The sequence below is a fragment of the Trichophyton rubrum genome (assembly GCF_000151425.1).
Source record: "Trichophyton rubrum CBS 118892 genomic scaffold supercont2.10, whole genome shotgun sequence".
Lineage (NCBI taxonomy): Eukaryota > Fungi > Ascomycota > Eurotiomycetes > Onygenales > Arthrodermataceae > Trichophyton > Trichophyton rubrum.
In genome coordinates, this window is record NW_003456419.1 from 248,413 (window position 1) to 260,498 (window position 12,086).

A 12,086-nucleotide genomic window follows, 5' to 3' on the forward strand; every position below is an offset into this window, starting at 1 on the left:
GAATTCACACCTTCTCTGTCTTGCAAAGCCATCCTCGTTTTCCATCGTGTGGCCAAGAGAAAAATGTAGCCCTTCGAGCATCAGCAATTTTTGAGCTGGTAGGGTCCTCAATCTGCGCAGGATCAGAGGTCTTCCGGGTGATAGCCATTATAACAGCCCATCCGCATTCGGGTGAGAAGTGTAGATGTTCTGTAAAGGGGTCATCTCCTTCTTCCCAGCCATCAAGAGATCGTTCGCAAAGAAAACAGGTTGTGTTATCAGGGCTAAGCGCCGTTGGAGTGTAGTGAAATCCGGCATGAGCGAGCTAGTTCCAAAGTCAGGTTAAGGCAATTTGAACTTGTTGCAAGCGCTAGCATACCTCATCTGGCGAGGGAGAAGCGTATGACCAAGTCAACTCTTCGCCGGAACTGGACTTATGCGCGACATCGAAAGTTGCCCGGCGACCGGCAACAGTCTGGAAGTCATTCGAGACAGGCATGGCTGAAGTATTCCGGGGCACAGGTGTTCATTTAGTCAATTCCAACCTCGACTGAGTCGTAGTTCATCGATGGTTCTGTGTGTTTTGGATGGATGTTTATGGTGGAGTTGAAAGCGACGTCCGGCTTTTGCTTGTATGTTTACCCATTTCCTAACTTGGCCTGGCCATGGCCAAGTCATGTGATCTTGAATATGCTTATGTCAGTAATTACTAATAAGCTTGTTTTTTTTTGATACGCCAAGCCTTCGTCCCCACCGCCTTCGTGATGGATTATATCAGCAACTGGACTTTTGCCGGGGCGGTACCTAATCCTTGTGAAAGTGAAAGCCGCAAGCAAGTTGCAACAACATTGAACCTCAAACATACGCAACCCACGGCTCGACGCAGTGTGCCCATGCGAGCTAGCTATATACACTGTCGCAGCTGTAGCTGTGCTCCTTAGATATTGCCTGTTTTCCACCAGTCATGCGCCAGCTCCATGTGTGTATACTCTCCTGCTCCCTCTCTCCCTCGCAAATCCAAGTCTGTCTGGTCCGCAACAGACGGCTGACCTTTGGTACCGAGCAGATCTTGAGGCCCAAGCTGGCCTTCACTTGTGGCCGGCCTCAAGCTGTTCCCTTGACTTCGCTCGCTCTCGCTTCCAATTCCTCCTACGTTCGACTTCTGTCTACCGAGCAGACATCCACGCAGCTAGGCTCCAATGCAGGCCCTCCACCAGGGTTCGATATCAACGACCATAGACATACTCCCTTGCCCTCAAGTTCATCTCCATCGTCTACATCTTCATCCCCTGATTTAGGGAAACCTAGCGGGTCATCTACACCACGAACCGAGTTTGATTGGGAGGATAATCCTAATTTCTTGATCAAGAACTTCTCCGAGCTCCCCTCAAAAAATTTTGGAGTCAACCAGCATATGATAATAAATGAAGAGTTTAAGGAAGCTCTCAGACAGATCCTTTGGCAATTCAAAGCGCCGATTAGATATGCCTTTGCCTACGGGTCTGGCGTTTTCCCGCAGAGTGGGACGTCTGGAGGTAGTTGTCATCCGTCGCCTCCGCAGGCAATCCAAGCAGTGCAGCAAGGCGGTGGGAAGATGATCGATTTTATTTTTGGAGTTTCACACAGCCAGCACTGGCATTCTCTAAACTTGAATCAGCACCGCAATCACTACTCTGCCCTTGGCTCAATGGGGTCATACGTTGTCTCGCAGGTACAGGAGAGAATGGGAGCCGGAGTCTACTTCAACCCATACATAACCGTGAATGGAACTTTGATTAAATACGGCGTTGTCAATATCGATACCCTTTGCAAAGACCTAAGCCAATGGGACTCACTATACCTTGCCGGACGACTCCATAAGCCAGTCAAGATCCTGCGGGACCACCCAAGTGTCCGGCTGGCCAACCAGGTTAACCTACTGTCAGCTGTCCGCGTTGCGCTTCTCCTATTGCCTCCGAAGTTTACCGAACAAGAGCTATACCGAAAGATTGCTGGTATAAGCTACCAAGGCGACCCACGTATGTCCTTTGGCTCAGAGAACACTAGGAAGATCCATAACATTGTCTCTGCCCAGATCACAAACTTCCGTCGATTGTACGCACCTTTAATTGAAACATTACCGAACGTATCCTTTAATGATTCCCAGTGCAATAATCCAGACTGGCTTGACAATCCAGACATAAATGTCTCCCTAGAGCAAGATATGGACCCTATCAAACGTGGTAATATGGTTCGACGACTCCCTAAATCATTCCGTGAAAAGCTCTATTTCCAGTACCAAAGCCGGTTTAAAATCCCACGAGGAGAATTTGAGCTTATGATGGAGAAGACTGCGGATGAGGACCCAGAGCGTTTCCATCGCCGAGAAGGGAGTGACTTTGACAGGAGGATCGCTGCTGAGGGTAACCTGAAGGACGAGGTGACACTATCCATAAAAAACACCATATCCTGGCCCAGTACCAGCCAGTCGATGAAAGGTGTCCTTACAGCCGGTGTCTCCAGGTCGATGCGCTACCTTCAGGAGAAGCGCCAGAAGTACAACGCATCGAGGCGATCCAGCTCCGAATCACCCGAAACCAGTTCTGAGAACAAGACCAAGAGCGACTGAGGGCATGTATATTTATATAAATTCTCTGAGGCGGTGGTACAAGAGTTTACCCTCTTGTCCTTCCTGAGAATCAAGCATTTGGTGGTTTGGCGTTTAGTATATCAATGTTGCCCTATATCTACCTTTTTTGGAGACTTCTATTTCTTTTTGACCCCCTGTTTTAGAGGTGCGTGTGTGAGATCACCACTGGCGTTTTGAGTGTACATTGACATCAAAGGCACCCCCAAGGGTATCTATCCGGGAGGATATCATTATTTATACCAAGATAAAACCATTTGTCCATTGATGTTTTCCACTTTGCTACTTATAGTAATATTATTGACTAAATATGGGATGCACTTAGATTTTGGACTGACAGATAGGGCATCGTCTAACATCATTCCACATCATAAAGAGTCATTTACCTTCTCGCCTCATCAGGTATACTTGCAAGCAACTGGCTTTGTCTTCATAGTGTGAGCAGTGAAAGGGAGACAGCCCTTGTTTCCACCTGGAGTAGCGATACCAAGATCTGCCCAGACTGTCCAGGACTTGATTTTGGGGTCTGAGCTAGGACAGGCGATCAGTCCTTTGCCCTTGAATTTCAGGTTTCCCGCTCCGTCAATAGTCCAACCCTGGACTTCCCACCGCGAAGGAAGCTGGCCATCGCCAGTCAAATATCCGATCTTGCCCTGGCCTATGTTGGCAAGTTTAGCAACCGCTTCGGCAGGAATAGTAATAGAAAAAAAAAAAAAAAAAAAAAAAAAAAAAATGAAACATATCCGAAGCCAGAGCGGTCCAGGAAGACCTTTTGTACCGGCTTGGAAGCTCCAGTATGGAGATACAAGATGGAATCCTTAAGGTAGAAGATGGCGTCCTTGGGTCTTGGGCGGCCAGGCTTGACTTCACAGACAGCGCCCGAGTCCCCGTAATTAAGGAAAATATTACTCCTGGACGCATCAAATCGAACTGAGGGGACTTTGGGATTTCCTTTGGCCTTGATGCTGAAGGTCTGAGGCGGCGGAGTGGCAGTGGTGAAGCCGGCAAGGGCCAGGGAGGCAGAGATGACAGCAAGGAGCTTCATGATGAATGATGGTATTATTCACAGCAAATACAAGGGTATCTATGAGTGACTGCAAGAATGGCACAGAGATGAGAAGCAGCAAAAAACATGCCGGGAACGTCCTCTTATATATCCTCTTCTGTTCATCTCTGGGCTACTGATACGAACCACCTACATCTTGCGCCAGGTCTGATGTCTTACATTTGGAGCTTCTCCAGGGTAGCAATACTTCTTCAGGTTCCTCGTCTTCAAGCCTCTGACTGGAACTGCCTATAGGCAGCTGCTGTTAAACGAGAGGCGAGAGAGGCTTAATGGCGTCTGGGACTTGGCCTTACTATAGGCGATTTCTTGACCTCCCCATCGTTCCTTAAAATAGGGAAAAAGCAATAGCTAACTAGTCAGCTAGCAGTAGTGTCTAAGTTATGGGTCACTTAGCAGATCTTAGATTCTCCAGCAAGTGTCTCACTACTGAGTTACCGCTGTCTGATGCGCTGAGACTGCGTAGTAATGGTAGATACATGTCGTGATATACTTAGAATGCGAGAGGCTGTAGTTAACTACATGCGTATCTCCAGTTACCCGCTCGGCTTGCGGGTGCGAGAATCCACAGCTCCATCTAGTGAACTAGTTTAGCTATGACTCAGGTCGATTAACCAACTCATACGTACCTAGGATACCACAGGCTTTTCTCTAGAGTACAGTATGGGTTGAAGAGATTCTTTTGCGTTGAAGAAGGATCCCGGTTAAGAGAAGTGTAATATATGAATATTTCTTAATTAGTTATATTGGCCAGCAAAGCTTAAAAACGCTGCGACTTGAGAAGAAGCCAGCCAGCCCGCCAAACTTCTCACCACCACCTTTTCCTGCAGCCAACAGCAGAAGACAGCGACGTCGACATGGCTAGAGCATCTCCCTTTGACCTGTCCAAGTGCGCGAGACCTAATATCCTTCAGCTGCAGCCATATCGATGTGCAAGAGAGTAGGTCTATCACCCTCGCTGAGTCCAATGTATGTAGTTAGTTGGGTATCACTGCTAACCGAGTCAGCGACTACAAGGACGACGGCACAAACGTGCTTCTCGATGCTAATGAGAATGCATACGGCCCCAGCCTCACTCTAGAGACCATCGAGAAGTCTGCAGGTGCTCAAGATGGCTCAAGCCCCGGTGATATTGATTTCCTGGGTTTGCACAGATACCCTGACCCGTAAGCAGTTCTGTCTCCTCCTCATTACGTTACAGAAGAGGCAGCTGTTCCTTCTAACGGGTGAATACGATATGGATATAGACATCAAGTAGAGCTGAAGCAGCTATTCTGCAACCTGCGAAATACTCGGGTCCATACGCAAAAGGAGTTGAAGCCAGAGAATGTCTTTGTTGGCGTGGGCTCAGATGAGTCAATCGATGCCTTAATCCGATGCTTCTGCGTGCCTGGAAGGGACAAGATCTTGACATGTCCTCCCACATATGGCATGTATGCTGTCTCTGCTCAGGTCAATGACGTTGAGGTTGTCAAAGTGCCGCTGGATGTTGAACACGGATTCCAGCTTCGTCCAGACGCCATAAACGAGGCTCTCTCCGCTGACCCAACTATTAAGATCGTATATATCTGTTCACCAGGGAATCCGACTGGGAACCTCATCAAAAAGGAGGACATACAAAAGGTGCTGGAGCATGAAACGTGGAATGGAGTGGTCATTGTTGATGAAGCTTATATCGATTTTGCACCTGAAGGGAGCAGCCTGGCGGAATGGGTCACCGAGTGGCCGAACCTCGCTGTTATGCAGACTCTGAGTAAAGCCTTTGGCCTGGCGGGTATTCGACTAGGAGCCACATTCACCAGCCCAGACATTGCACTCTTGCTGAATAGCATGAAGGCTCCGTACAGCATATCCACACCTACCAAGTCTCTCGCAATTGCCGGCCTTTCCCCTGAGAACCTTGCTCTGATGCGCAAGAACAGAGAGAAGCTACTTGCTCAGCGCACGAGGATACTGGAGGAGCTTCCTAAGATTCCTGGAGTTGGTCGATTTCTGGGCGGCACTCACTCCAACTTCCTCTTGGTAGAGATGCTAGACAAACCATCGAGGGATGGTGGGAAGCCTTGCAACAAGATTGCCCAATCTGTATATCAAACGCTGGCTGAAAATAAGGGAGTAGTTGTTCGGTTTAGGGGTAAAGAGCACGGCTGTGAAGGCTGTCTGAGGATTACAGTAGGAACAGAAGCAGAGGTTACGAGATTCTTATCAGACCTGAGAATTGTTTTGGCGGACATGCTTGGAAACAAAGAAGTTCAATCTTAAGATATTAGCAAGTGAATATTTAACTTAAACAATATATATTACCGTTTGAATAGCATTATTTGAACATGAACGAATGCTTCGCCAGCGCCTTGTGAGTACATATGCGCCTGACCTGGATAACCACCCCTAACAGACCTGCTAAAAGAAAAAGGATCAAATGACACCTAATAGAACATTACCGCTAACATGATTGACCAAGCCCAACACCGGTTGATAACATTGAATACATCTCCAAATCTCCTATATCTATTGGCTCGTTAGCAATTCTCCCACTCATCGTATCTGTTTTGAAGATAACTCACAAGACGTAAAGGAGTCCTTAGAGGAGCACGTCCCCCATGAAGGAACATCGCAACTGCCTTGCTTGGCGTAGCTTGAAGTTTTCGATACGCTTCATGGACATGTCTTGCCTCGATAGGGGTTCGTCCTTCTTCTGGGGGATCAAAGAGTCCAGTCTCCCTTTTCCTCTTCTTCTTCTCCCCGGATCCATCCTCTGAGGCTCCAAGTCCCTTTTTGCCACGGTCTTCCTGCTCTTTGACTTTCAAAGCTTCCTCAGTTAACGTCTGGACAATCTCAAAGGTGAGGAAGCCAAGGATATCGACGATATCGTCATTCGGCTTAAAATCTGTCACAATACCAAACCCAGCCCATTCCCTGAATCTTTTGGCCTTCCTGAAAGTAAATGATGCTTGTCGGCAGTCTGACCAGAAGACATATTCTTCACGGGTCATATTCTTCGTACGTTCATCCGCGGTGGCGAGACGTTGGAGTGTGGCGTAATTCTGCTCCTCTTCTTCCTCGTCTTCCTCGTCTTCTCTTTCAGGCACCTGGATAGAATATAAGCTGTTCAGGTCCCAAGGAAGGCCGATTTTGGCCCTTTTATTCTTCGGCTTAGCTGCGATTTCCTGAGGACCGGCAACACCAGCTCCTACGAGGGCATCGTCCCCAGCTCCAAAGTCGGCGGTATCAGCACCGCCTTTATCATCTGAGTCTTTAACGTTCTTTCGAACATCCTTCCAGGAAAGGAAGGTCTTCAGTCGAGAAACCTTGGCTTTGTCATGCCGTATCAAGAAAAATAGATCGTCTGTAGATATTGATCTAACACCTCGTCTGGCAGCTAGCGTGGTGCTCCGTGAGAGCTAGAAGTTTGTCAATAAAGTATAACTGCGTCGCATGCTGGATGTAAAGCTAGCATACCATTTCAATAACTTGCTGCCGTACTATTTCCTCAATAAGTGTAGTAGTTTCCACAGATGCTTCTGCAGATTCTCCCGAGACGAACATCATCTATACATATTGTTAGTAGGAGTTCATCCGGTTTGAAATGCCCAGCCCTGCGTGAAATGTAATCCCGAGGCACCACCGTGAATATAACAGCATATATCAGCCAAGCAGTGCTCTTACGCAAGGATGCGGCTCGCGGAGCTTCTTGAAACATCCCATGGATATAATAATTTTTTTATTGATATATCGGACGTCATAACTCGCGTGAGTAAAACCCCCTTGTAGCCCCGATAGACACGAAAGTCGGAAGACCTACCTGCTGGATTTCCTGCCGATATTTCGGTGTTCGCTCCATCCTGGCTGGATATCCCTCTAGAAGAATGTTTGGGTGTTTGGTATCAATTATAGCAGATTTTGATTATTAAAAATTAAAATATCCGTAAGAATGGTGGAAAACGCGTACACATAATAAATAATATCAAGAGGGCAGACGAAGTTGAAGGTCGGAAAAAGGCGAAGTTCAAAAGTAGCCGCAGCTTAGTCAGCAATCCGTTTTTCTACATCCAAAGCTCCAAGACTATGAACACTCCCCGCCATGAGAAACACGGATGATGATGGAGGTGGAAATGGCTTGATGACCTTTTTTCCTACTGAGAATCGTTATTGTGTCGCTCTTTTCAAGAGAATTTCTATCTCAGAAATGACAACTCAGGGTAGTTTTAAAATCATCACGTGACACTGGTTTTCGCAGCCGCTGTGCCCTTGCCCCGTGGGTTGTATCAAGATCGAGACTGACACATAGATACATCAGACAATAGATAGTCTGGGAATGTTGAACTGGCTCTATGGTATCCGCCAGCCTCAAAAGTTGATGTCAGTCGATAAAATAAGGGACGGTAGGCAAATGCTTGGCACGGATAAATAATGCCAAGACTTGAAACATCCCGCCGCTAAATCTCAATAAGAACAACGAGGACATGTAAAGGAAGATTTGACCGAAAGAAAAGAATATCACACTGCTGCAATACACTAACCATACGTAAAGATGCTTTACCTTGTGGGGTTGGGTCTCGCTGATGAGACTGACATCACGGTCAAGGGCTTGGAAATTGTTAAGAAAGCCGAGAGAGTGTACCTCGAAGCGTACACAAGCATTCTACTCGTTGACACAGCTAAGCTAGTATGCACATCCAAACTGGACCCCCACCCTGTTAATTGAAAATGTCTAGTTAGCTAACTTGTTGGGCTTGAAGGAAGAATTCTATGGAAGACCGGTGATAGTAGCCGACCGTGAAATGGTCGAATCAAGCAGTGATGAAATCCTACAAAATGCAGACAAAGTAGACGTTGCCTTCCTCGTTGTTGGTGATCCCTTTGGGTACGTGAACACATCACACCACACCACTCTTACCTTACGTGTTGGTTCTGGATTTTCAACTAACGACATAATGATTTCTATTTATAGGGCTACCACCCATACCGACCTTGTCCTACGCGCTCGCGAGCTAGGGATTGAAATGAGAAATATTCCGAATGCCTCGATAATGTCCGCTATCGGCTGCACGGGCCTTCAGCTTTATAGCTTCGGTCAGACCGTTAGCATGGTATTTTTTACCGAAACCTGGAAGCCATCTTCTTACTACGATCGGATCAAACAGAATGCTGAACATGGCTTGCACACTCTTGTGCTCTTGGATATCAAAGTGAAGGAGCAATCGCTAGAGAATATGGCGAGAGGAAGAAAAATATATGAACCTCCAAGATACATGACGGTTGCACAATGTGCCGAGCAAATGCTTGAGACCGAGGCTGAGAGAAAGGAAGGCATCTGTGGTCCTGAGAGCTTAGCGATAGGTGCCGCTCGAGTTGGTGCCGTAGACCAACAACTTGTTGTTGGAACTCTTGAAGAATTGACGAAGGTTGATTTAGGAAAGCCCTTGCATTCGTTGGTTCTTTTAGGCACAAAAACCCACGAACTAGAGCGGGACTATATCCGCCGATTTGCTGTTGACACGGCCACATTCGACAACATCTGGAAGAAACATTATGAAGCTAAATCATAATCTCAGGTCGATCCCCCAACAAACACCCCCAAAACTGTAGACGTCAGGCTCCAGGAAGAAAAAGGCAAATAATGAGCTATCAACTTCCCCTGAAGCCTTCTCAACCGTAAAAACAGCCGCCCACGTGACAATCGCAAGGGGGTAAACAAGCCGCACTCCAGATTCTCCAATTACATGTGTTGCAAATTGCAACGAATATCTGCCTCTCGGGTTTCGTTGCCCGTTCTCTCCTCCTACATGGATAGGAGCTGAAAGCTGGTGGATGCAAGGGAAATATTTAAGTCCTTGATCTATTGCAATCGAACATTTCCAATATTTGGTTTTACCTTCTTCAATATGCCTATTCTCAGAGAGCTCTAGAGCTTCCCCGATAATCTCTTTCAGGCATGGTAGTATATATCGTTTACGGGTTCCGGTGGTCAAGAGTTGGCACACTCACTGCACCAGGGATTCGTCCACATATCGTGATAAATGACCTTCTAGACGCGGCCTCCGACTATATCCAAGAGCCACGAACCGCTAAAGAGGTAATACAATCTTTTGGACGAATTGACGCCAACATACCATCGCATCTCCCAAATTTGGCGTTAATAGAGCAATATGACCCGGAAGACACCAGGACATCTGCTCTAAGTCAACCATACGCTTTTGTTTGCTCGAAGGTGGTCCCGATCGGAGATGGCTCGGAACCACAGTTCAATTCCTTCTTAAGCCTTGATCTGGAAGATTTCATAAGTAAAGGCCCAGGCTTATCCGCAGCTGAATTGGCCACATTTGCGAACCTGAGAGAGGCCCTAGCTCCTGGCGAGAAGATTAGATGGTGGATAGTATATAACGGGAACCCCGAGAGATTTTCTTCGGACAAGACGGGGTCAGATTCAGATACTACTGAGGGGGACGATGAGCCAGAAGAAGCTGGTCACAGAAGCGGCCCACCTGTATGTGTACTGATAATGTCCATATTTATTTCACCCACACAGTCGCTGATAATCTTGTTAGCCCACTAGATCTCTCAAACCTCCGGCTGTCCCACCAAAGCCGAGGTTTGACCTTCCAGCGAGGCCTAAAAAGTAGTTTGAGGACAAATTTAATGAGCTTTCTGTGAAGCGGGTTGATGCTTCTAGACTTTTTTTCAGCGTATGCTATCCAAAGAGAGTGTGACCTCCTCGCAATCGTTATATTTCCATATAAGTAGCATCTGACAACCTACCGGTTTCCAAGCGAATAAAACATAGTCACAAGCGTGAATGAAGCAAGATCCTTTCGGGTTTTTAGCGCTGTTTATATTTTTGGTGATTATATAATCAGGAGACAAGTGTCTTGGCGCTGACTTCATCAAGCAAAGGAAGTTCGGAGCTTCCCAGGACGCAGAGCAAAGCAACACATCGCCAGGACCTCGACGGGCGATCAGTCCATTCGGGATGTGATAGTGTCTAAATACTATATCTGCTAGTCAGTGAAGGCATGGTTCTCTCATTCATCATCGTCCAGAACCGGCAGTAAGTATTGTCGGCCATCTGTCCCCTATCTGCTAAGGGAAATCATCCTAACAGGTTACTCAAGGGGCAAAACTCGCCTCGCAAAGTGGTATGCGCCGTATAACGTGAGCGTGCCCTTCCAGGAATGCTTATCTGGCACAGAGACTAACTTCTCATAGGATGACGAGAAAGTGAGATTAAAGGGCGAGGTGCGAACTCCTACATATCCCCATGTTTCTTCGGCCCATCTCTAGTTGTTGTCGCCAGTCGATCGTACACGCCCTTGTACTGCTCATGAATGACTCTAACATTGGGCCGGCCACTCCCCAGGTTCATCGCCTTGTTGCCCCACGGGACCAGAAATATCAATCAAACTTCGTCGAGTTTAAGCGGAGCACCAAGATCGTATACAGGCGATATGCGGGCTTGTTTTTTTGTGTCTGCGTCGATGCAAACGACAACGAACTAGCATACCTGGAAGCCATACACTTTTTTGTGGAAGTCCTGGACCAGTTTTTTGGCAACGTCTGTGAGTTGGATTTGGTTTTTAACTTTTACAAGGTAGGTTATGTGAGGTTAAGAACGAAATTATGGTATGAAAAGTTAGCTGACATCCTCGTGTATCCAACAGGTTTACGCAATTCTCGATGAGGTGTTTCTTGCCGGTGAAATTCAAGAGACCAGCAAGCAAGTCGTGCTCACAAGGTTGGAGCACCTGGACAAACTTGAATAAGCATCTGAAGTGATAAGGATACCCTACATACTGTTTTTCGTACTCGCTGCCTTGGATTGATTGGGCATTGTACATCAAACCCTTTGCGTTGCACAGAGTTTCATGAGCCAAATGAAGCATCCACACTTTATACAGAATAATACTTTTTCAATACTAAAAGATGGTGGGGAACTTTCTTCAGCGATCTATACGAGAGAAATGTTCGACAGAAAGCGGTGACCTGGCGCACATAGCTAGGTATTGGGAGCGCGCCAATTCTGCGGATCATATCTTTTCTCCTTCACCACAACGCCATGGGGGTACCTTCAGCATTTAATCTTGGTTAATACCGTCCCTCCTGTTCTCTATTCTATCGAGATACCTATCAATATGGGTGAATGTATTTGTACCTCCATTCAAAAACAAGGCAGATTTAGCTTTTTGATAAGAATTTAGAGTTTGGAGGCTTCCAATCCGAGCGTATTATATAAGCATCTCTATTTCGACTTCCAGGAAACATGCTAGACAGATACGAGAACCGAATCAATTGAGGTCAATGAGCTCTACTATTAACTACTTCTGGGGTATTGAACCCCGATACACGACTGTACCTGTGAAGAATAGATCAAAATGATAAAGGAATCAGGCGAAAACCGTATACTTATTGCATCCTAGACCC

General features: G+C 46.8%; 8 protein-coding genes across 9 annotated transcripts; 5 read left to right on the forward strand and 3 right to left on the reverse strand.

Annotated features, from left to right (window-relative positions):
* Window positions 1–4: 4 nt before the first annotated feature.
* TERG_12547 (uncharacterized protein) lies at window positions 5–478 on the reverse strand (the record flags this gene model as incomplete). The annotated part of the gene is made up of 2 exons (XM_047751493.1): window positions 5–304; window positions 359–478. The coding sequence occupies 2 exons, from the start codon at window positions 476–478 to the stop codon at window positions 5–7; spliced, it is 420 nt and encodes a 139-aa protein (XP_047607239.1).
* A 465-nt stretch (window positions 479–943) lies between these two features.
* On the forward strand, window positions 944–2,587 carry TERG_07455 (uncharacterized protein; the record flags this gene model as incomplete). Its single annotated transcript, XM_003231787.1, has 1 exon — window positions 944–2,587. The coding sequence occupies one exon, from the start codon at window positions 944–946 to the stop codon at window positions 2,585–2,587; it is 1,644 nt and encodes a 547-aa protein (XP_003231835.1).
* Window positions 2,588–3,003: 416 nt separating this feature from the next.
* On the reverse strand, window positions 3,004–3,650 carry TERG_07456 (uncharacterized protein; the record flags this gene model as incomplete). Its single annotated transcript, XM_003231788.1, has 2 exons — window positions 3,004–3,258; window positions 3,345–3,650. The coding sequence occupies 2 exons, from the start codon at window positions 3,648–3,650 to the stop codon at window positions 3,004–3,006; spliced, it is 561 nt and encodes a 186-aa protein (XP_003231836.1).
* Window positions 3,585–7,421, forward strand: TERG_07457 (histidinol-phosphate transaminase; the record flags this gene model as incomplete). Of its 2 annotated transcripts, XM_003231789.2 has the most annotated exons (3): window positions 3,585–4,608; window positions 4,676–4,834; window positions 4,916–5,930. In XM_003231789.2, the coding sequence occupies exons 1-3, from the start codon at window positions 4,526–4,528 to the stop codon at window positions 5,928–5,930; spliced, it is 1,257 nt and encodes a 418-aa protein (XP_003231837.1). In that variant the 5' UTR covers window positions 3,585–4,525. The 2 variants fall into 2 exon arrangements, with proteins under 2 accessions (XP_003231837.1, XP_047607240.1); XM_047750392.1 differs by having other exon boundaries at window positions 3,585–4,834; window positions 4,916–7,421.
* Window positions 6,188–7,509, reverse strand: TERG_07458 (uncharacterized protein; the record flags this gene model as incomplete). Its single annotated transcript, XM_003231790.1, has 3 exons — window positions 6,188–7,069; window positions 7,128–7,217; window positions 7,471–7,509. 3 exons carry the CDS (start codon window positions 7,507–7,509, stop codon window positions 6,188–6,190), a joined length of 1,011 nt encoding a protein of 336 aa, XP_003231838.1.
* A 690-nt stretch (window positions 7,510–8,199) lies between these two features.
* Window positions 8,200–9,217, forward strand: TERG_07459 (diphthine synthase; the record flags this gene model as incomplete). Its single annotated transcript, XM_047748779.1, has 2 exons — window positions 8,200–8,334; window positions 8,408–9,217. The coding sequence occupies 2 exons, from the start codon at window positions 8,200–8,202 to the stop codon at window positions 9,215–9,217; spliced, it is 945 nt and encodes a 314-aa protein (XP_047604768.1).
* A 386-nt stretch (window positions 9,218–9,603) lies between these two features.
* TERG_07460 (uncharacterized protein) lies at window positions 9,604–10,291 on the forward strand (the record flags this gene model as incomplete). Its single annotated transcript, XM_003231792.1, has 2 exons — window positions 9,604–10,155; window positions 10,217–10,291. The coding sequence occupies 2 exons, from the start codon at window positions 9,604–9,606 to the stop codon at window positions 10,289–10,291; spliced, it is 627 nt and encodes a 208-aa protein (XP_003231840.1).
* A 378-nt stretch (window positions 10,292–10,669) lies between these two features.
* Window positions 10,670–11,583, forward strand: TERG_07461 (AP-2 complex subunit sigma). The gene is made up of 5 exons (XM_003231793.2): window positions 10,670–10,716; window positions 10,781–10,820; window positions 10,875–10,904; window positions 11,026–11,256; window positions 11,327–11,583. The coding sequence occupies exons 1-5, from the start codon at window positions 10,682–10,684 to the stop codon at window positions 11,426–11,428; spliced, it is 438 nt and encodes a 145-aa protein (XP_003231841.1). The 5' UTR covers window positions 10,670–10,681; the 3' UTR covers window positions 11,429–11,583.
* The last annotated feature ends 503 nt before the right edge of the window (window positions 11,584–12,086 follow it).